Source organism: Pezoporus wallicus, unplaced genomic scaffold (assembly GCF_028554395.1).
Source record: "Pezoporus wallicus isolate ANWC-B61680 ecotype Strahan unplaced genomic scaffold, APGP_CSIRO_Pwel_v1 contig_7856, whole genome shotgun sequence".
Classification (NCBI taxonomy): domain Eukaryota; kingdom Metazoa; phylum Chordata; class Aves; order Psittaciformes; family Psittacidae; genus Pezoporus; species Pezoporus wallicus.
Window position 1 is genome coordinate 57,758 of NW_026639688.1, and position 23,607 is coordinate 81,364.

A 23,607-nucleotide genomic window follows, 5' to 3' on the forward strand; every position below is an offset into this window, starting at 1 on the left:
CCTCCCCAGGACAGGAGCAGATGCCAGCTCCTAGGAGACACCTCCTGCATGGTCAGTGCCTCTCCTGGCTTAATGATGGAGAGGGAAAACAGCCCGTGACAGGAAAAGCAGCATCCCTGAGGTGAGCCCTTGCCCTTCGCAGCACCATTATCCTTTCCAGCACCCGCAGCGCTGAATAATGCATCAAGCCCTAGGAAACAAAGGAGATGTGGGGGGGGATGCAGCTGGGCCCCCCCACAGCAGCAAAAGCAGAGTGGGGAGACTCTGGCACGGGGCGCAGCAGCACCATGAATGTTCCCTGGGTCCCTGCTTTGCAGTGGAGCCACCTCGGGGTGAACAGGAATGGGAAATCTAGTGTACACACAGCCAGGAATGGGATGGAGACAGGTAATAGGTGGGAAAAGCAGAGAAAAGCAGCGAGAACAGCAACCAGGCAGGAAAAGAGCTCGGGGATGCAGCCAGGAGCACGGCCTGAAGGGATGATCCAGGACAGAACAAAGGGGGAGAGAGATGGAAGGGCAGGGAGAAGGGATGGCGATTGGAAGCAAACAGGCAGAGGCACCCGCTGCTGTGGGGAGAGGAAGGGAATCATCACTTGAAAGCAAGCGGGGGTTTGGGAAGGAGGGGGGAAAGAAGGTGATAAATAATTAAAGGCGATCAAACGAGGCAGGCAGCAGAACAGGCCTAATTGCAAGGATTCACACCGGGGCTCGGCAGCTCCTGATGCAGCAGGAAGGCGGCCGGGAGAGGCTGCGCTGCTGCCCCTGATCAAAGCCCAGCACTGCCTTGATGCTCAGCAAGGGAGCGGGAGCAAAGAGGGGGAGCAAAGCAAAGGCACGAAGGGGAAGGGTTTGGGGGCACCATTATCCCTGGGGTGTGATGGGGACCAGGCACCCGAGCAGCCTGTGTGCATCTAGGGTGACCTTGGGCCAATCGATTGTGGCTCGGTGGCTGAAGGCTCCCATCGATTTGGGCTTGACCCATGGCCACACGGTCACGCTTGGTGCTGGGTGGCATCTCCTCCTGCTCCCCCCAGGGCTCCCTAAGCCTCAGCAGGGATTTATCTTCCCTATGGATGTGACTGGCTGCTGGTTGAAGGCCTGGAAACACTTCGCACTGCTGCAGACCAGAGCAAGCTCAGCCCTCCCAGAGCCTCACCCAGCATGAGTCCCCTGCTGTATCCTTCCCCATGACCAGCTCCCATCCTATCCTCGGTGATGCCATGGATCTGCCCCATGGTCCCCAAGGACCCCCGCAGGCAGAGTGGTGGCAGAGCTCAGCTGGAGCGTGCTAACCTCTCCTAACAGGCAATCAAATCCCACCCCGGCAGGAGTCCCTGCATATTAATCTCACTGCGTTATCCAGCCATCTGTTCCCGCAGCCAGGAAAAGAGCAGTCCCTTTGCTCTCCTTTATTAACAGGTTTCCCTGTAAATGCAAACAAATCCTCCCATCCCGGCGCCACGCTCCAGCTCAGCTTTGAGGCACCCAGGAGGGAAGCGAGAGCTCCCAGGCATCAAGAACAGTGAATGCAAAGGTGGTGGTTTCACACTGTCCGTGGCCAGGAGGGGGCTGATGGTGTCTGATCCTCCGATCCTCCTGCTCACATCAAAGCCTCTCTCTCCATCACCCTGTAAGGAAGGGGGAAACTGCAGGGGGGAGGAAATCCACCACATTAGGGTGCATTTCCCTCTCTCCCTATTCACCCACCATCACCCTGGGCAGGATGCTCTCAGGATGCAGCCTGGGTTGCTCCATCAGAGGGAGGTTTTGCACGCTGACCTTGCTCATAAGCAGTGCTCGGTGCACAGGAGGGGCTCTGCACAGCCACACGTGTAGGATGTTGGATGTGTCCTGGTGAAGTCTAGTGAGACCTGGCTCTGCCAGCCAGTGAAGAACTCGCTTTGCCTGCTGAGCAAAGCATGAAACCTCCAACAGGGAATCAGCCACATAAAGCCTGTTGTAAACCACCAGCCCCAATGAACTGAGGCTGACTGCAGTGACAGGGCACCAGCATCTTTGCGTGGTACCTCCAGCCCCTGGGTTTTGCTGCTTTCCAGGAGCTGGGAAGGCAGCCAAGCTTTGGCAAGGCAGAGGCTGCAATTCTCTTCCTGTTGTTTGCCCCGATTCTCTTAAGCATCACCAAAATGCCAGTGATCCTCCCCAGGCTTGGCTCTGCCTGCTGCAGGTGTACCAGGGCAGCAACCCTGGCTGGCTGGATCTCAGGGGATGGGTAGGATGGAGCTCAGAGGTGGCAGATCTGGATCCCCATCCAAGGCACCAGCCTTTAATCAGAGCCAGGAAAACAGTGTTCCCAAGCATGAGGGACACAGGGCTGCCCGCCTGGCACCCTGCCCTGCAGCCATCCCACCTGAAGCACCCCTGGCACCTCGAGCTTGATCAGGTTTAAAGACTCAAGTTGCAACGCTCACCCTCTGCTTTTCTCCTTGTTCTATCCTTCCCTGCACTTTACCACGTGGCCCCAGCAGCGCAGGAGTGGCAGGTGGGAGCAAGTGGCCTGGCATCTGGCCATCTGGAGTAGCTTTATTTATTACTCTTACTACGCATCTCCTCTGTATCTCGACATCTGGGCTCCGGCGCAGAGCTGGGCTGAGCAAGGAGGCACCTGCTCCATGCATAAGTGATGCTGCGATGGAAGAGGTCAGATGCTTCAAGACCCTAAAGACAAAAGCCTGCTCAGGAAAACAGGATGAGACACATGAGCACTGAGCAGGGCAGGTTCTTCACCTCCTCCAGACCTGGTCACTCACCTCCACAGGAGGTAAACCCACCAGAGTTAGTGCTGTGACTCAGCAAGGTGGCCGTGCTGCAGCCGCAGCCCACAGGACAGAGGATGAAGGTCGTGTGTCTCTGAAAACACCAGGCAAAAGCCAGGTAAACCTAGCTAATTCCTGCTTCTAATTCCTATGGGTATACCCCAGTTCCTTTCCTCCTCTGGGGAACCTGTTCAGAGAGAAGGGGTGGGATGTCCCACACTTACCTTTGCCAACCATCTGTCCTCACAGTGATTAAGTTATCCGCCACAGCAGTGTTCAGCCAGGGGAACAGCATGTCTGACCAAGCAGGGAACACCTACACAGGTGCATTTCTCACCTTCACCCAATGTCCTTCTGGTCTCCATCTTCACTGCAGAAAGCCACAAGGGTGTCTCATTTCCCTTTCCAAAAGGACAGCACATTTCCCACACAGGCACAGGGAATAGCCACAACTCCAAGCATGAGGCATAGGACTGGGAGGAAGAAAAGCCCAAGCAACCCCAAAAATGCAGAAAGGGAAGGGAGGTTGTAAACATTAAGGGGATTTGAAGGAGACCCTGAAGATCTGTGAGTCAGCAGGTGCTGGGAAATAATCCTCTTCTACCTCAGCTCCACTTACCCATGCTTCCCCCAAGTCCCTACTGGTATTAAGCAAAGCTTTCTGCTTGTCCATGCAATTCCCACAGATTTCACTGGGCTTGGACTGCTGACACAAGAAAAAGGTGGAACCACCTAAGCCACACCAGGAACCTCAAGTTCTAAAACATCTCCAACCCCCAAATATGCTCGAGCTGCTGTCTTACAGCAGGACTACAATAAGTGTATGTGTTTTTCCTCCTGGTTGTAAGGCAAGGCTCTCCCTGCAGCCATTAGCTTGGTGTCATAGCTGGCCAAGGTCTGGCTAGTCACCACTCCTCTGTGTCCTCCAGTTCCCACATCCTCCTCTGCACCCCTCCAACATGTATTTCATTCTATTAATACCACCTAATAATTACTTTGTTCCAAGCCTGCTGAGTAATGACTGCCAACGCTTCTATTACGTACTATTCTTGTAAAGAACCCATGCTTTAATACAGTGAATTTCTGCAGGAGTGACAGGAACTGTGCTTGCTATCCTCTCTGCCTCCGTGTTCCACAGGGCAGGGAAAGAGCCAAGCCCTTTGGTCTCCAACGGTGTCACAACTGTGTGATCCAATTCAATGACAAACTAGTTAAAATCAAATAAATAAATTAAAACCCAGTTCAGAAGAGAGTTAAAGCAGAAGTGGGAGGAATAAAAAGGCAGTGACCAATGAGCACCTACTACCTTTAGGTATCTTCCTTAGAAGCTTCTACAGCAGGTTCTCTTGCTCACCTCAGCTCCTCCAGAAGGGCTGGGCTTTGGAGTTTCCTTCATCTAATCAAAATAAAGCCTGTTCAACTTGGAAGTTGACCTACATGGATTAAAGCAATTCAAAGCAATGGGGTGAGCAGCACATGGAGGAAGAGGGAATTAATAGCTTCTTTCCTTAAAGCTTACCTTCAAAGAAGTCAGTGCAGAACTCATCATCACCATCTCCTTGCAGACATTTGTTTTTATATCCACCAGAGGATGAATGGGAAAGAAGTTTATGCAGACACTAAATCAAGGCTTTTGTTCCTAACTAGAAAGTCACTTTCAGCATTTTAATTCTTCTCCCGGAGCAGGACTGATGTCTCAGCTCTGTACTAACTCCTTTGAAATCAAATTACGTAAGAGACTAACGCAATGCGAGGTTAACAGAGGAAACAGCATCTCCTGAAAAACACCTCCTGGATCACTCAGTTATCCCTTTCACAAGCCTCCTCTGTCCATCTTGATCTTACTTCTTCATGCCTGAGTTCCCAGCTCCTGCACTCAACAAGCAGCCCAAGCCAAAACCCAGGCAGCAGCAGAGTTGAACTTCATCAGTTCACCCACTTTAAGAGGCTGTTTCATGCCTCCTGAAACTGGTAACTTGAGACCTACAACTTCAACCTTCAAAAGACCAGCACACCAGGACAATTCCAGATGGGACACTGAAAAAATGAGGCCGTTTTATTGATGATCAGACTCAGCACTGGCAACAATCATTAATCTAATACAGACAGACTTCAATCAAAGCAAGAGCTTTGAATCAGAAGTCATAAAGTGACATGATGCCTTAATAAATTAAGGAAGCTGTTCATTCCTCTCCGTCATCAACTCTTCACTTGAAGTTCTTTGCAAACTCCTCTCCTTTCTTAATAGAAGCCTTCAGCTCAGACATAGCATCAGCAACCATCTTCTGTTCAAAGGGGGTGATCTTGCCAATGCCTAGGTTCTTCTCAATTCCATTTTTCTGAGGGAAAGAGGATTTAAGGATTAACCATTAATCAAATGACCTACAGAGTAACTTAACAGCTCTGATTAGGTATTACCAAGCTGAGATGAAGACCCAGCCCAGGATCTCTGTCATCTCCAGTCTGCCAACCCTGTGCTTCCTGGCAGAGCTCAGAAGCCTCTTACTATCTATAGCAGCTTCTACAGCCTTCAAACTTCTCATTCACTGCTCAGAAGTGTGAAACTTGAAGCCAGTCCATCAGCTCCTTCAGGAGACTGACACTAACTGCTCCTTCACACCTCTTCCTACCTTCAAACCCACCATGTGCCAAGAGAACCTCTCTCCTGGTGCATGCCCTTCACTTGCCATTGGCTTGCAATCCAAAACTGCTTCAGAGTTGCACTCCTAGGATTCCAAGATCCCATGCCTACATCTAACCCTTCTACTTTACTACCCCTTTACTTCCATTCCTTCACCAGCCAGCACCTAAGACAGCATTACACCACCCTTTGCATTCCAGCAGCCACGACAGGGCTGCAGCATCCTTGTTTTTCACTCCACCCACAGGGTAAATGAGACAAAAGGAACGCTGCTTTCAGAGTTCAGCAGAGGTCCCAAAAGCAATCTATTAATCCTAATCCATGCTATAGTTCCCCATGTGCCTCAGTTTCTGACAGATCTGCTTGTAGCAGATTGAGCTGAGGAGACAGGCTTGCTGACTCTGGTTAATCATATGAAAGCCCCCCACAAACAGGCAGTGGCTTGAGGCAAGCATGACCTCTTAAGCTGAGCCTGAATCTCGGGTTACTCAGCGCAGACTCCAAGCAGATAAAAGCAGCTTCATCCCTGTCAAGCAGGAGGTATCTGCCTAAGCACAATACCCAAACGTTCAAGGACTGTTAAAGGTGGGCTCAGCTGTTAACTTCAGTGATACCTAACATTAGACTAAACTGAAATCACTGAGTAAAAGCCACAAGCCTGTAGCTGCTGTTTGTAAGCCTCATCACTTAAAGTACATACTCCCAGGAGCAGAGGTGTAGAGAAGTAGGGGCTCTCCGTCTCGTCCGATCGAACAAAGGCACATTCGATGACCCCTTCCTTGCCATTTATTGCATTCACCAGAGAGAACACAAACCGAGCACCAGCATAGGCCATAGACAAGGTGGCAGAGCCTGTAAAAGTTAAATCACTTTTAGAACAGGTCGTGTTGGAATTGGATATTTTCTTCAGCTTCAAAGGCTTCCACACTAGTATGTTCACAGAGCTGCAGTGTCAGACTTCAAGCTCCCAGCCAGCCAGATAAAGCAGCAGCTTTTGGCCAGCAACACAGTATTCAGTTGACCAGATTGATAGGAAGAAACAGCTTAATTTGTCAGAATACATTCTTTCTAAAGCCATACATGACATAGGATCAGTTAATGTTTAGTCTTACCTACAAACTGAGCTGCTTCTAGTGCCACAGTTCAGGCAGTCACTGACACGGCAGAGGAGCTAGATTTGTAATCAGCAGCTCCCAATTCTGCACCACAGTCGTAAACGATATTAAACTGAAGAAGAGTGCATCCATTCAGCTAGCCAACAAGAATCACTTGGAAGCTGTAGTCAAGAACCAACCTGCTCCTGCTTTAGCTTGAACAACTTCAGTGCCAGCTTCTTGAATTCTCCCTGTAAGCTTTACCAGCTGATCTTGAGGAAAGTCCACTTTTGGTGTGCACTACATTGGAAAAAGAGAAGTTACTATCAAAGACCAGGACCCCTCCAGATTCAGCATAAGGCCAACCACACGATGCTTTCTGTACTGTTACAGTTGTTACCAACAGTTCTCAACTGGGAAAATCACCCCAGATTGTGTAACACTGAGGCTGCTAGTTATTGCATGGACTCGAACAGGAAACATGCAGCCATGGCCAGCTAAAGGGCAAACCACAGCCTGCCAGCAAAACCACAGCCTGCCATGATTACTCACTACGGTGTAGTCCTTTGCACCAGACAGATGCCCTCCAAGCAGGTAAAAGGCCTTAGGAATTTTAAAAAGCCACCTTGTAAATATTTGGGTCACTGTGGCATTATGGTAGTCAAGAGCCTTATGAAGGATCCAGTCTGCCAGCAGTATTTAGGAAGTTACTGAACCTCCAGATACAAAGTATGTTAAGCACAGCTGTGTAGGTCCCAATTGACTAACAGGAGCATCCTCTCAGGATTCAGCTGCTCCAAAGCTCATGCTTTTATTCCCTAACAACATCCTTCTGTGAAGCATACTTTACTCCCCACTTAGAGCAAAGCTCTTTTCTCCCCCTTCTTACAGATTAATTGGCCATATCCTAGTTATTTCCTCATGAAGCTGCAGCCTGCTTTAGAACTGCATTTCCTTCTGGCTTAGATCCCTGAAGGGAGCCTCTCCCTGACTACCAGTAACTGCTGAAGCAGGCTTCCCCACACAGCCTGAGCTATGACTCCTCATTTCAATGCTGTGTGTGAAAGTGTCCACACTAGCCCACCAGGGCAAAATCTGTTTCATTTTCCTGCTGAAGACAGGCACAGACATCATGAAACACCTGTCACAGACAGTAAGAACCAAACCAACCAGTGCTGAGACATCTGAACACCTGCACTACACCTCAGTTCTTATCCCAAACTCCTTTAGAGGAGAAAAGCTGGAACTGTTTAAACCACCCAAATGAGCTCGCTGCCTTCCAGTATCCTGTTCCTCATCTTAGAATGAGGGCTGCCACAAGAGCAGGGGAGACTGTCTCTGCTGTATCTTAGCACATTACACGCCATCACAAAGACACTTTACATCAACTTTAACACACTGATGAGTGTAATGCCACCCACATCAGTAACTATGACTTACCTGAGAGATCAGAGGGATGATAGTCTTCCCAGCATGACCACCGATAACTGGAACACTTACTCGAGCTGGATCTAAGCCCTAAGGGAAACATGAATACACTTCCAGCTTCTGAAGTGTATTGGCAAGAAAAAACATGTAAAACCACCCTGCTTCATTTTCTGCCCTGGGTATTCAGACACATTGATAACCCAGTGCAACACAGGGCAAGAGTTTCAGAGGCAGCTGTACTCCAGGAACAAAGCCAGATCTATGGAGCTGAACTCCAGCTTACTCTGATAACTTTAGACAGGTACAGGATATTATTAGTGCAAGTTCAGATAAACAGCAGTGCTTGTGCAAAGTTCACCAGAGATATTACGAGCAGGAACCTGTTACACCTCCTGATAATTGCAGAATATCCTGTAACACGCAGCATTGATAGTTTGACTTGCAAATACACACTACAAAATTCAACCCTCTCCTCCAGTTGCACCTACAAATGCCAACAGAATGAAGATGAACAAGTAGCTTGCTCACAAGGGACAGCTATCAAAAGGAAAGGTCAAAGACTCTTGAATCACATATTGCAAGAAACCCTATCCCAGGCTGCTCTAGAGAAGAGAGCAGGGAATCACTGCCTTCACCTCTAGCTCTACAGAAATCTGAGCTCCTTCGGCCCTCTGCAGTGATTTTAAACACACTGTTGATAGATCTGATGACAGAAACAGGCAGCATCCTTCCCCCAGCATCTGTCACTATAAACTACCTTTAGTTCAGCCACAAAAGTATTCGCTCTGACAATGTCCAGCGTTGTAACACCAAAGATTTTCTTGGGATTATACACTCCATGCTTCTTGAAGACTTCAGAAGTGATTGGGATGGTCGAATTTACCTATAAGCAAGAAAAGGCAAGCATTTGTTGAAACCAGTGTAATAACGAAGCCCAGTGCATGAACTGAACAGGCCACTAAACAACCTGAAGTCAACTGCAGCCAATTACTTTAATTCCTAAATTGAAGAGCAATTTACAGTCAGGAACTCATCCATTTTAAATAACCATTAAGACAATAAATTTGCTCATTCACATTACAAAGGCTGTACCCTTAGGGAGCCAAGATATTTATTCCAGCTAAAACACCAGCTTGTACTAGAACCACTGGCATACCAATGTAGAGATACTACGCACTTTCACATCCAAGTCTCCTCTGACTTAAATACAGCCAAGAAAAATAGGTTAGTAGAATCAGGCTTTTACTCCTTTTCTGTACATAACACTGTAGGCCTTGAAGATACTGGTCAAAACTAACAGGAACTCAGATTACTGCAGTATTCTCAGTCTGGGGTGGGGTTTTCCCCCCCTCACCTCTAAATTTTCAAGGTCCCCACAAGATGCTTACCGGGTTAGAAATGATACAGATCATGGCTTCTGGACAGTGCTTTGCACAGGCAGATGTCAAAGTAGCAACAATGCTAGCATTGGTGTTGAACAGGTCATCACGGGTCATACCTAAAATACATCCCATACAGTATTTTAAGTTACTCATAGTCTACTAACTAATGGGCAAGCATCCCAGTCAAAACTCTGCTCTGGAGACAGGAACATCAGCTTCTGGATTCATGCGTCAAGAGGAAACTCTCTGCAGCTGCAGCAATGAATTGGCTCCAAACAGAACTCCTCTCACTAATAAAAGATTTCTGGCCTTTCAGATGGAGCAGCCCACCCAAGTGTCAACCAGCAGGATCTATGTCACCCAGGCAGCTTGAAGCACAGTGTGCCCACACTGACACCACTGTACCGCTGCATAACTGCTCCTAAGATGAGTTCTCCTTCTCCTCTGCAGTCACCTCCACAGCTACAGTCTGAATGCCAACTGCTCTGTGTACAATACTGCTGCTTGCTGCAAGTGCCACCTCTTATTTCTGGTGCAGCAGCTACTTTAACCATGAAAAATTATGAATTAGAAAGAGCTAGGCTATCAAGTCTAGGATTTTCTTACACTCCCAACAGGGAACTGAAAAACAGAGCAGAAATGGAGCAGGTCAGAGACATTCCAGGAAGCCTTAGTAGCATTCATTCAGAGATGCCCAGAGAAGTTACAGAACAGTTAATGCAAAACAAATAGATTATTTCTATTCTGCTGAGAAATTAAACAAAGAACCAGGTTTTTCACTAGAGCATTGCTCTGGGCAAAAAAACACGAAGGGAGATTCAGGATCACTTGCATGAGAGGTCTTTGCACCTCACCCCTACACAGGAACCCCAGAAATCAATCCTGCCCACTTTAGGAGGGACAATCCAAGAGACAGGCCAAATGAGGTATCTGATATGACAACAAGCAAACTCTAGGTCAGTGTCATTAATAGACACTTATATCCCAAGCCAACAGTACCACAAAGCACCAGATACAGCTCTATTTGAATAACACTACTGCAGACACACACTTCAATGAAGCCCTAGGGCTTTTTAACAAAGAGAACATACCTGGTTTTCTAGGTACTCCTGCAGGAATAACTACAACATTACAGCCCTTCAGACATTCTGGCAGCTGCTCAGGTCCCATGAAGCCTGAAATGGAAGACATTCAGGCATTACGTTTTTGCCAGCTATTCAATACCCAACACTTTGAAATGCAAGATTATGCCCAGAAGCACCCAATTCCTTATTTAACTGAGCCTTCAACTCAGCCTTATGCTGAAAAGCAAAGCAATACAACTATGGATGGATTCCATTTGATCTTATATCGTTTCAAAACTTACAGAGTAAGTGCTGAGAATCTCACATTCACCTGTTTCAAAACCCCTCAGCTCCTCCTGCTATATGTACTGAACCCTCCAACCCCCCTAGCTTGCATTAGTCAGTACCCCCAGAGAATTGCAGAGATTGCATTCAAGTCAAATGCAGTCTCTTGGTGATCCTTGGATAAAATGAATATCAGTAGATTACGTTTTGGTTTCATCAGAACTTGACAGCTCTCCCTTCAGAACAGCAGCACACAGAACTCACACAGATGCCCAGGGAGCTTCAGTCTATCTGTAGAATTCAACGCTCAGGCTTCCCCCCCCGCTCCCAAAGATGATTTTACTGAATGTTTCCTGCCAGTTATTCCGAATTCCCCTTCAACAGTGCAACCACAGCCCATCTTCATCTAATCAGCTAAGCCTTCACTCATCACACACTGCTTGAGTAAAAGCTACTTAAATTGACAGTAGGCTTCAAGATCATGTGAAGATTCCCCTTCACAAGCAATGGGCATCTTCAAGTATGAGACAACACCCTTCAGAATCACTTCCAGCAGCGCACAGTACCTTTCACATTCGCTTTTGTCTCGATGTGGCTGAGGTCAGCTGCCACGCCTGGAGTGTGAGCAATATCATAGAGGCTGAGCTTGCTCACCAGCGGGCTGTTCTTCAGCAGAAGGGAGAGAGGCTGCCCAATGCCCCCGGAGGCCCCAAGCACTGCTACCTTGGCATTGTTCTGAGGACAAAAGATGACAAACACCATTCTGGTTACTGCAGATGTAGCTGCATCGGTGACCTTGGGGATTTCACCATGCTCTCTTTGCATTTAGTTCTATTTCCCCATGTTTTTACGCGGCACCACACAAACTCAATTGCCTAAGCCCACAGAAAGTGACCATCAGGACAGCTTCCCGAAGAACCTTGAGGTTTACTGGTAGGGCAAATGTTCTTTTGTGATCTGAAGGGAAGCAAAACTAGGCAAAGTAACCCAGAAGATGGAAATGTCTGCCTGAGACTAATACCTGCTACCTTGTGGGCCTAGGTCTGACTTGGGGCAAAATCTGGTTCTAGTTTTCACTGCTACTATAAGAAGAAAGTACACATGCCCATTTGGCAAATCAATACACTTGATGGACCACAATAAATGCAATAACCATTGTATATATGAAGAAAATGTGTATGCCTGAAATAGATTCAAAACAGTAGCTCCGGCTGCCTAAGGACTGAGGCGTGAGAGCATTAAGTGACTGTAATTTCCAGCTTTGATAAACGGTGGCTGAAGCCAGTAACAGAAACATTGGTTTGCTGCCCTGGTGAAGCAATCTGAACTCTAACATGCTCACTGGGAGGAGGTTAATCCTTTCAAAAACACCTCTTCTCCTATTTGTAGATGAGAGGAAACCAACTTTCAAAGTCCAGAAGAACCCGAAACTGCAACACTCCGCCACAGTGACCGAGAACCAGGGGCTAACACACAGATGTGACATGGTAATGCAGTTACCGGTGATAAGGATGTTCTCTATCACACTGCCTTACCAGATAAAGCCATAACAGCTCTTAATTATTATACTCTGACGAGAACTAATTGACCCAGGAGCTAAATCAGCCTAACCTCTGCTTGGTTCTCTTGCTATTGCAACAAACGTGGGTTAGCACAAAGCTCCCCAAAGGAAAGCATGGTCTAACGCTAGTCACTGCAATGCCCAGTATTTATGGCTGAGCTGATACCGTGAGGCCAAAACCTCACTGATAATGAAGAGAACTCCTAGCAAAGCAATCACAGCAGCCTCTCTTGCAAAGCACATCCTTAACCATTCTGTGATGTGCCACTGGGCGCTGCTCACATTAGAAGACAGAGGCTGGTCTCTATGTACACAGCCACAGTCCTCTGCTGGTAATTAAATCACACACTTTCAGAATATAGTAAAGATTCAGAATATTAAGGTTTCGGAACATGAAGGATTTATTGTTAAACCTTTTAGCGCTTAAAGGGCACGAAGGCAGCACCAGACAAGCCTCAGTACGGCCCATCCCATCCTGTCCCGTCAGGGCCAGACCTCACCGCTCCCCTCAGCCGCGCTCCCCTGCCCTCCCCTCCCCTCCCTTCCCTCAGCACTCGGACACCCGCGGCCGCCTCAGGACGCTTTATCCGTCTCCGGGGGTGCTCGGTCCCGCCCGTACCTGCGCGGAGGTGGCGATGCCGCGGCGCAGGGCAGCGGTACCGGCAGCGGCTGCGGGACGGGCGATGCGGGACAGCATGGCGCAGCTCCGTGACTCCAACGACCTCCACAGCGCAGCGCCTGCGCGGAACTGCCGCTACTCTCGCGAGACTTCCGGGCTCCCCCCCCCCCTTCCTTGGCCGGAAATCTCGCGGGATCTGATACCTCCCCTAGCGACCGCCGGGCCTCCGCGGTAAGCCAGCAGGGCCGTTGCCACGGCAACGAAGCCGGGCGGGTTGCGAGCGGTCGGCGACAGTTGGGGTTCGCGATGGGATGGCGGGGATGGAGCTGTGCGAGCCGAGGGACCTCTACAACATCCTCAACCAGCACTGGGTGCTGCCGCGGCGGGCAGAGCACAACTACCTGTGCCTGCTGGGTGAGCCAGGGGGACTGCTGACTGCAACACGGGCACTGACACACGGACACACGGACACTGACACTGACACATGGACACTGACACATTGACACTGACACACGGACACACGGACACTGACACTGACACATGGACACTGACACATGGACACTGACACATTGACACTGACACACGGACACACGGACACTGACACTGACACATGGACACTGACGCATTGACACTGACACACGGACACACGGACACTGACACTGACACATGGACACTGACACATGGACACTGACACATTGACACTGACACACGGACACACGGACACTGACACTGACACATGGACACTGACACATGGACACTGACACATGGACACTGACACATTGACACTGACACATGGACACTGACACATGGACACTGACACACGGACACTGACACATTGACACTGACACATGGACACTGACACATTGACACTGACACATGGACACTGACACATGGACACTGACACATTGACACTGACACACGGACACACGGACACTGACACATGGACACTGACACACGGACACTGACACATTGACACTGACACATGGACACTGACACACGGACACTGACACATTGACACTGACACACGGACACTGACACATGGACACTGACACACGGACACTGACACATTGACACTGACACATGGACACTGACACACGGACACTGACACATTGACACTGACACACGGACACACGGACACTGACACATGGACACTGACACATTGACACTGACACATGGACACTGACACATGGACACACGGACGCTGACACATGGACACTGACACATTGACACTGACACTGACACATTGACACTGACACACGGACACACGGACACTGACACATGGACACTGACACATTGACACTGACACATGGACACTGACACATTGACACTGACACACGGACACACGGACACTGACACATGGACACTGACACTGACACATGGACACTGACACATGGACACTGACACATTGACACATTGACACTGACACATTGACACTGACACTGACACATGGACACTGACACATTGACACATTGACACTGACACATTGACACTGACACTGACACATGGACACTGACACACTGACACTGACACACTGACACTGATGCTGACACATTGACACTGAGACACGGACATTGACACACTGACACTGACACACTGACACACGGACACTGTCTGACCATGCCTGCAGCCAGGCACCACACGCCAGCCTGGACCGGCATCCCAAGGCAATGGGGTTTGTGGACTCCAGCTATGGGCAAGAGCAGATGTTGCTTCTTGCTGTTACTAGGGGTTGCAGGTGGGGTGTTTCAGGTGCCATGACATGGTACTCTCTGGTTTCCATCACATACAGCTCTTGCTGCTCCGATCCGTCCCAGGGATACACGGGTACACTCTGCAGCTCCCAGGGGTTGTAGAGGTGGATTTCTTGACCATTGCACTAAGATTGCCCATAAGCATTTGCATCTTACACGGTGCAAATACCCCCCAAAGGGTGCCTGATACTGCAATATTAAATGCTTTGTTGAGGGAATCAGCCAGTTTGGGAGTGGGGTTGGATGCCACTCTCCTCATTTCTGGGATGCTCATGACCTGAATGTGACATGTGGCATTGCACGTAGACTCACACCAGTGCTGGTGTTCGTTATATCCACATAGAAACTCTCAGCCCCTAAAAACCTGTACCTCTTTCTCTGGCTGATGTCAGTGCCTGAATTCCCACTGGCTGAATTACAAAGAGGGAACTACCTTTAAGCATCAAATAAACCAATTGCTCTCCCTCGGCTGTTTGGGTTTGTTTTTCAGATGTCCGCACTCAACGTGAATACGATGAGAGCCATATTCTTACCGCCCGCAGGATTGCACAGGTCAGTCTGGGTTTAGCAATTAGCAGTGAGCCAAAATTGCCTTAAACCCCATGGGAATTGTCCCAGCCTGTTCCAGCCATATTCCACTTCTGCCACTGGGGGGTTGTATTCTGTCACAGAGCAAAGGCAGCTCCAGTAGCCCAAAGGACTGGCACCAGGAGTTGTGTGTCAGGAGGAACATTGCACAAGAACTAACTTATTGTACCCTTGCCTCACGAAGGACAAAGTGCTGGCATCTTTGCTGCTGTTGCTGATGAAGCAATCTGGTGTAGTTTGCATCACTTCTATCTGGGTCTTTCGATGTCAAGTACAGGCACAGACCCAAATCTGTCCCATAGCTATACAGTAGCATCTTGCAAAATGTCAATAGTGTTGATGCCACAAGAGTGGAGCTGTGCTCCTGATAGAATTCCTCTGTGATTTTGGCAGAGTCCTACGGGGAAGTATCTGGTCCCAGATTCAGAGGAGCTGGCGTGCGTCAGATACTGCGTGGTGTATGACTACGAGACCAGCTCGTTGGATTGCTGTGACTCCGATGAAGAAGGAGGTACGTGTGACCCGTGGTAGCCAAGACCTTGCTGTCAGATAGATATTCTTTCCATTCTTCATTTCATTTTATGAGCTTATTGGAAGAGAGACGAATTTACCCAGTTTTATTTGAGAAACGAACATCTGTGCTATGCCTCTGACTGTCTTGCATATGTTCTTAGGCTCAAAACCCCAGATTTTCTTCCAAAGCATCCTGGCAGGCCTGATTTCCTAGCTGTAGACTGATCCCTCTGAAGCCTCTTATCCCATGCGAGGAATGGGTTCTTTTTTCCCCTACATTTCACTGAGATTGGGCTTCTCCTTGCCTTTCAGGAAGCAGGTTTTCTGACTCAAGTTCCACGTCTTCACAGCGTGAGTACTTCCTTCTCGGACGGTTACAAAAGGCTTTCCCATCATCCTGTTTAAAAGGACTTTGCTTTAACGGGGGTAGTGATTTGGTGGAGTTCACTGCGAAATGTGAAGAGCTGGAAACTTTGCCATGCAATTGTTCGGCCTTCCTTGAACCATGGAAATGTTTAGCTCGCACACATCCTTTGGCAAGGAGTTCTGCTGTGTGCAGAGCCACTCGTGTGTGTTTGTTTGGCTCCTATTTAACTGTATAAAGGCTACTGTAGTTTTAGCCAAGATTTTAAAGACAAAAAAGCATGGGAGTGTAAGGGGAATGAATAAAGCAAGCGTGTTCATCACTGCGAAACAGTGATGAGACAGGAGCAAGGGAAGGTGTGAAGAGTCAGAAGTGGGTTTCTATTGTGCTGATCTGTTTCCAAATCAGACATAGCTAGAAGCAAGGGGGATGGATCCCCTGGGAGAAGGAGTGGGAGCAGTCATCTCACATAATTAACTTCACTGAGAGGAGTGTTTAAAACATGAAGAATGTATTCAATATACCTCCTTCTCTCCCCCTTTGCCTAAAGCAGACTAAAGACAAGAGCCTCCATAAAACTAAGATTAATAGATCTAATTTGATAATACTTCCCCGTTATGGGAACTTATTACAAGCATTTCCTAATGCATAACAGGGAGGAGGAAAAATAGCTTTTATCTAGACCTACAGAAGAAACCAGGAGAGGAATAAAAGCTCAGGACAAGAAGTGACAAGCAGCATGCCACGTTACTGACGTGCAGCAACAGTTAAAGAGTAAGTCTAGCTCTCAGCAAGGCTTTCTCCAGAGCATTAGATGAAATGAGAAGGAATTTGCTGTGGGTGTCAGTGGGGCAGAGGTAACCCCCAGCACTGATGGAGCCACTCTGACCCTGCCAAAGAGCTTTTTGATCTCATTTAGAAGCCAAGAAAGGAACTGCCATCCACTATGCTAAAGTCTTGGAGCAGTTCACCAGCCACCCCGTGCTCATCCTGCAGGGAGGATACAAGAAGTTTTCAGCTTGCTATCATTTCCTGAGGACTCAGAGGACTCTGTGGATGCCCTGGGTAAGACGAGACTAACTTGCAAATAGAACACATCAGTATTCATATTCAGCTGATGATGGCTAATGATGGTGGCCTAAACCTCACATCAGAGTCATTTTAAACAGAGACACCCAATGTCATTTGGGTGGCCGTGCTTGCCCTGAGTCTCACCACTAATTCTTTGACAGCCGTACTTGGTCTTTCTTTCCTCTTCTATTGCTAATGAGAACAACATGGGAGGGTTTCTCTGACAACCCTGAAACTGGCCTACTGGAGAGTACAGACAACTGAGCAAACAGTAGTAAATGATGAAAAGAGGCAGGCTCCTCTCTCACATGGGGTTACCATGTAAATACCACATAAACACAGGAAATGTTTTCAGACAGAAGTACAAACCCTATCAAGCACCATGTTCCATGTCTATAAAGCTTTTCATTGGAAAGGATCACAAACCAGGTGCTGCTGCATTGCTTCAAGAGGCCCAGAAACAAAACAGCCATGTACTGCAGCGCTGGTGTCCTCATTGTTTGGTTTCACCTAGGAACATTGATCTATTTAGCTTATGAGAAACAATTACCCTTTTTTCACATCTGAGGACCTGAGGCAGATTCAGAGGGTGCTGTAGAGCAGAGAGCATCTCATTGCAACATGTCTTTTGTTTCTGTGGTTCCTAGTCACTTCTGATTCACATGAAGTGGCCATGATACAGTGCTAACCTGTGGGATGCTGCAGCACAGCGCTGAAAACCAGCTTGCTTTGTGCTCCTCTGCGAAGAGCAGCAAACTGCTGAACTTCCCCATCAGACTGAGCTCTCAGTTTAAGCTGTTGCTCTCTGCTGCTTTAAATTGCGAGGCTGCTGCTTTGTTCTGCTGTAGCATCAGCTGAGTATCAGGGATGCAGAGGCACTGCTGGCAACCCAGCCTTCACACACAGACACAGGATGCAGTTGCACACTTGTGTTGTGCAGCTCTGCAGGTGGCATTTGATGCCATTCAGCCTTGTGAAGAGTAACCAGGGAGAACATCGAATGCGTCCGTTGTGCTGCAGTACCCCAGAAATGGAAAGACTCCTGTTTAGTTAGGGTTTGTTTCAAGTAAGGCCACAGTGACAGCAATGCTGTTACTGACTCTCAGTACATCTAACAAAGACTTTGATATACACAAAGTCCAGGTGACTGAATGAGTCATTGGAGTAGAACGTGTCATGGGCTGTTGACTGAGCGTGTGTTCAGCTCTTCGCATGACTTACCTTTAAGAACTTATGAGGCAAATGGAAGCAAATACCCTCTCTAAACTGAGCCGATGGTTTCCCTCCGGCAGGAACTGGCCAACCTCCAGACATACCCTGTAGAAATACTACCTGCAAAGTTATATATGGGCAATTTCAAGCAGGCCATTGACCAACAAATACAGAAAGACCTGAAGATCCAAGCGCAAGTGAACATCTCCGAACAGCGCGCAACACCGTACGTTCAATAGTGCATTACCCTCACCAGTGTGGAAGGAGGGAGGTGGTGCAGCACCAGAGCCCATCCACAGAGGAGTCAGGGCCTGGGGACTTGCAGGGAAGCCCCTGTTGTTTGCTGCAGATTTGAGTGCTGTTTCATGCTCTTGTTTCTGATCTGCACTCCAGAGCTGGCACAGCAGCAATGCAGTCCTGCAGCCCTCCACCATGACATGGGTGGGTTGGGTGACAGGAGGACTGGGAAGCCCTTGGCATTTTGAATCTGTCACATTCTGCCCTCCTTCACAAAGAACCTACATCTCTGAACAGCTCTCAGAGAAAATCTTACAAACACATTGGTGTAAAAGCTGAATTACTGATGTTTCTCAGATAAGGAAGCTGTAGATGAAGTTATGATACCAACACTGATACCATGTGGAATGGAAAACCAGTAATTAAACTGGTTCTGTATTACAAGTGTCTCGGTGTCTTACTGTAACAAATCCCTTATCATAATGCTAATGATGATGATGCTGTAAAGCTCACACATGTCCCAGCAAAGGCAGTTGCCAGCTTGCCTCCAACAACCATGTTTCTCAAAGCTGCTTCTCTGGTTCCTATCACACAATGTGCTCTTTTTCCAGGTTTGCAGACAGCGACAGATACCTCCATGTGTCTGTTCCAGATACACTTGAAGCAGACCTTTTTTCTTCCTTTCCCACCATTTGTCATTTCATAGGTGAGTTGTTCCTGCTCTGCGATCCCCAAGACCTTGCTCACTGTAGGATATTAGGTGGGAGCAGCTGTGAGTCACTTGAACAGGAAGCTCAGACAGAAGGGACGGGAGCTGTCAAAATCAGTATGCTCCCAAGCCAGCCCACACCCCAGTGGACACCTTTGGCTCTTACCAGTCCAAATCTTCAGCCACCAGAGCTTTATTTGAACCAGAGAGTGACACACGCTAGAGAACTCCCCACAGTCTTTGTGATGGGCAGTGCAGACCCACTGTAGAGCCTGGGAAGACTTTCAGGTTGGACGGCACAAACCTGCCTTCAACTGATTGCATCAGAGAAAGCAAGAAAAGACATGCTCTCCAGCTCAGTGCCCACAGCAGACACAGCTCCCACAGCTCCATCCTGTCATTGTGTCCAACCCCATCATTATCTCTTATCACACTCACAACACCAAGGCCCTGCTGAGCTGAGCGCTGGAGCGACCCAGAAGCAAAAGACCACTTTGTCCCCACAGACCTTATCATCCAATATGAGAAATGACAACTGGGCACAAAGAGAGAAAGAAGGAAATGACATTTGAGGATCTAATGGCCCTGAACCTATTCACATGCATCGAAACCCAAAGAGCAAAATCTACTTCCTTGCCTTTCGTTTTGCCCTGGGTTTTTTCCCAGTAGTGTTGCAGAAGAAAGACTGTAAGAGTTTATGAGCTGTAGCTCTTGTATTAGTGTGTGCTGTTTACTTGATGGTCAAACTGCTCACTTGATAGTCTAAAGTAAATCACTTAAGCTGGAATGGTTATGGGTGAACACTACGCTAAGGCTTTCCCCATACTCTGAGAGGAGTGTGGGTATCATCACGCCAGGTGTATGTTGGAGTGGGGCCATTTCTACTCAGGTCTTAGAACAGAACTAATATCTCATGGTAGAAATAAGTTATAAAACACTGTTCTAGTGCTTAAAAAAGAATCAAAACCTCACAACCTCTTCACAGCAGTAAAAGAAGAACCTTTGCCCTATGAACGCTGGAGTTCAGTTGCTGATAAAAACATGCCATGCTGCCTGCTCTGGAGAGGGAAGGAAAGCAATCAAAAGGCTATGAATAAAACATGCAGCCTGTCAGGCATAAGTAGCAGAGTTACCGTGGTTAGGAGTGACTGACAGCATCCTTGGGCTTAGTTTTTGGAGAAAATGAGTTTGCTCATCTTAGCAAATTCCACTGCAAATTATCCATCGTCAAAACATCATAAAACCTGTGCCTTAGCTGGCATATGCACACTTCTTACTAGTAATCCCTATAGAAAAGTAAGGGATTTGAAGTCTAAGTCCCCTCCAGACTGAGAGCTGATTCCTCCAACTTGAGTGGACAACAGGCTTGCATTCATCAGCAATTTCAATGCCTTTAAACCTGTCTGGGAAGAGTTTGAGGAGGTGATGTGGTGCTGACCAAGCTGACTGCTCGTGGTGGACCACTCTTCTTCAGCTACCTGATGGAAAGGTGGCACTGATGTGTAATAAAGCATTCACTGGTCATTGCCATCTAGTTCTGGTCTCCACAGCCATGTCTTAACTCAGGCTTCCAGCACCAGGAGCTGGCAGTGCCCATCTCTTGCTGCCAGGGCTCATGAGGGTCCTGTTGCTCAGGCTGGGAGCTGTCGGCTGTCACTGCCTTAGTGCTTGGCTGCTGGAAGCTTCATTTCCCAGATCCCTAATCCATGATTGGCATTTCTTTCCCCAGATGCTCAGCTGGATCACGGAGCGGTGCTGGTGTTCTCCAGCCTGGGGATAAGCCGGAGCAGCACAGGAGTCATGGCCTATCTTATTCATTCCTGCATGTTTTCCCTGAAGGTACATCCTTGCTCTATTTCCCAGAGGTACTGGCTGGGTCTGCAGTTTATTTCTGCTTCTGTAGCCTCATTACTGCAGTAATAAGAGAGACATTGTCTGTGCTTTCATGCACCTGATAATGCAACAGATGATATTACATGAGATTGCATCTTCTTTATAGAGTTAGGGAGGTGGCTCAGGTGCGATTTTTGGAGCTGTGGGTCCTTATCCTGGCACCTCTGATATTCTTACGTTTCCCTACTTAACTATGGGGCTATAAAAATAAAGCTGTGGTTACAGAACTTAGTATTTCTGCTCTCCTGGATCCGAGAAAGACAGAATCTGGAAGCTGCTGGAGTTAATCCCATCTCTTAATACCATGGGGGTTACAGGGAAATTTGGAACCCAGTGCTTGCAGGGCTCTGGTTCACCACTGACTTCAGTGCCAGCACTGACTTCTTCCAAAATCCTGTTTTATTTCTCCAGAAGCAATCCCCTCACACAGAAACTACTGTAGAGAGAACAGGAATGGGACAATACTAGCTCCGGAGGGATATACAGGTTAGAAGGCCAGTACCTGCTGTTCCACAGCTCTGGATAACAGAAGAACAATAATGAATGATGGCTGAGAGTGACCTGGCTGTGCTTTGGCCTGATGGCCTCGCCCCTGGTGCCAGGTCCTTCTTCCCTTTGCATGCAACGCTTGGGCATCGTGCTCCCATAGGCACCATCCAAATGGTGCCTGCTTAACACAGAGCCAGCTAGTTCCCATGGGAACTGAAGAGCATCTCCTTAAAAGCCTTATCCTTGTTTGGAAGATGTTTCCTCCTTTGGGAGCCTGAAAGGATTGATCCAAACTCCCCTGAAGCTGGGCCTATATCTAATCATTTAATGGGGCTTGTGCAAACATAAGGGGAAATCTTTCACCATTGCTGGGTGCCAAGGGATGATTTCAGGCTGAGCATGCCCGCCGGGCTGCAGACACTGCTGATATCGTGGGGTGGGATTGCTCCTGCACACTGATAACCCTTCGCGTGCTATCTTACCGCGGTGCCAAAGTCAAAGGCTGACCCTTGCAGATTTCCCTCCATTGGTATCAACAGGTTGGAGTCAGCATTTCCCCAAGTGCCAAAAAGGAGGAGGAGGAAAGGCTGACCTGGGGTGCTGCTTGGCTGGGAAAAGCTTTCCTGAGGGATTCCCCTGGCAGACAAGTTCGTTTCTTGCAGACGAAAGCAGTGCAATAGATTCCCATGGGATCCTGCAGCCGGTCCAGCCAAAGAGCTTTGAAAGCTTCCAAAGATGCAGATGTCGCAAAAGACGGAGAGATTTGGGATGTGCGGCCCCTTATTCGATCAGTAATCGATCTGTTGAGTTCAGGGGAACTGGAGACATCCACGCTGTGGGCTCACAGGGGACAATATTGCACTGTATCAGCCTTGGAGCCTGCAGAATCACTGAGATTAGAAAAGCAAACCAATGGAGCACTATCTGCTAACCTTTGGTCTCATTAGGCTTAAGCAACCCTCCAAGTGTGGGGGGCAGTCTGTTTTAAAAGCAGGAAAGGGATGGATAAACCCAAGGATGCAGCTGGATCCTGGTGGATCTACCCTGTGTGTAGCAGAGCTCTGAGCTGATCACTTGGAACTCACAGATAAGGTGGCTGTAAGCAGTGCAGCGGGGTAACTGGAGTGGCATAGCTGCTCTATCACATCAGATCAGACCAGTCCAGACACATGATAACCTTTGTGGCTTGCTTGTGAATAGCTGATAGTTCACTGCTTTGCTTATCATCTGTGGAAGAAAGAGAGTTTTAGGGCAGAAAATCCAGGAGTGCAACGTTCCATCAGTGTAAACTCATGGGAGATACCTGCTGGGGAGTGAAAGCAGCCTGAGCTGTCCTGTACCCAGGAGAGCAGTGTGTGAAGGTGACAGGCTTGGCTGAAGCTCAGCCCTGAATCTGTGTGTCCCTGCGTTAGTAGCCAAGGTCTTACCTGCAGGTTCTTACACCCAACACAGGGTAAATACAAAGCTGTGCTGGCTACAAGTGCAGCTGTTCCGTGTAAATCCCTGAGGTTCCTAATGCTGTCCTGCTTCCCTTCCGTTCACAGGGCGCCTGGAGCTATGTCCTGAAGTGCAAAACGAACATGAGACCGCACCAAGGCTTTGTGAAACAGCTCTTAGACTGGGAGACCAAAATGTACAAGACCACGGTCACAGACATCTCTGAACTCGACTACTGAAGGGAACACCGAGCAGGGAATGGCATTTCCCCATCGGCGCCCCTGTGCTGGCTGAAAGCTACTTGAGCTTTAAGTAAAATAGAACGGCTTTCCTCTTTAGCTCCATGGTTTTGGGATCAAGTTTTGAAGCCATTTGGGGAACTCAGCTGTGCTGTTGAAGGCAGCAGGTTGGGAAAGCAAACCCTGCGGGATGCGGCCCGTTACGTGCTGCTCATCTCTCTTGTAAGCTAAGGGGATGGTAACCAGGCTATTGG

General features: G+C 48.4%; 2 protein-coding genes across 2 annotated transcripts; one reads left to right on the forward strand and one right to left on the reverse strand.

Moving 5' to 3' along the window:
• Positions 1-4,810: 4,810 nt before the first annotated feature.
• MDH2 (malate dehydrogenase 2) lies at positions 4,811-12,994 on the reverse strand. The gene is made up of 9 exons (XM_057415506.1): positions 12,851-12,994; positions 11,237-11,405; positions 10,413-10,496; positions 9,328-9,437; positions 8,697-8,822; positions 7,952-8,029; positions 6,712-6,811; positions 6,118-6,269; positions 4,811-5,115 (listed from the first exon to the last, which is right to left on the reverse strand). Exons 1-9 carry the CDS (start codon positions 12,926-12,928, stop codon positions 4,984-4,986), a joined length of 1,029 nt encoding a protein of 342 aa, XP_057271489.1. The 5' UTR covers positions 12,929-12,994; the 3' UTR covers positions 4,811-4,983.
• A 155-nt stretch (positions 12,995-13,149) lies between these two features.
• STYXL1 (serine/threonine/tyrosine interacting like 1) lies at positions 13,150-23,394 on the forward strand. Its single transcript, XM_057415495.1, has 9 exons — positions 13,150-13,264; positions 15,092-15,153; positions 15,583-15,700; positions 16,015-16,053; positions 16,986-17,131; positions 18,430-18,575; positions 19,198-19,292; positions 21,025-21,134; positions 23,222-23,394. The coding sequence occupies exons 1-9, from the start codon at positions 13,162-13,164 to the stop codon at positions 23,351-23,353; spliced, it is 951 nt and encodes a 316-aa protein (XP_057271478.1). The 5' UTR covers positions 13,150-13,161; the 3' UTR covers positions 23,354-23,394.
• Positions 23,395-23,607: the final 213 nt, after the last annotated feature.

Bases quoted from the DNA above. Each gene is read 5' to 3' on its own strand.
- MDH2 (XM_057415506.1), bottom strand. From the start codon at position 12,928: ATGCTGTCCCGCATCGCCCGTCCCGCAGCCGCTGCCGGTACCGCTGCC. The intron at 8,823-9,327 runs GTAAGCATCTTG...TCTTGCTTATAG, and splicing joins TCTGTATCATTTCTAACCCG to GTAAATTCGACCATCCCAAT. The intron at 8,030-8,696 runs GTAGTTTATAGT...TGTTTCCCTTAG, and splicing joins CTTTTGTGGCTGAACTAAAG to GGCTTAGATCCAGCTCGAGT.
- STYXL1 (XM_057415495.1), top strand. From the start codon at position 13,162: ATGGCGGGGATGGAGCTGTGCGAGCCGAGGGACCTCTACAACATCCTC. The intron at 13,265-15,091 runs GTGAGCCAGGGG...TTTGTTTTTCAG, and splicing joins CAACTACCTGTGCCTGCTGG to ATGTCCGCACTCAACGTGAA. The intron at 15,701-16,014 runs GTACGTGTGACC...CTTGCCTTTCAG, and splicing joins TGACTCCGATGAAGAAGGAG to GAAGCAGGTTTTCTGACTCA.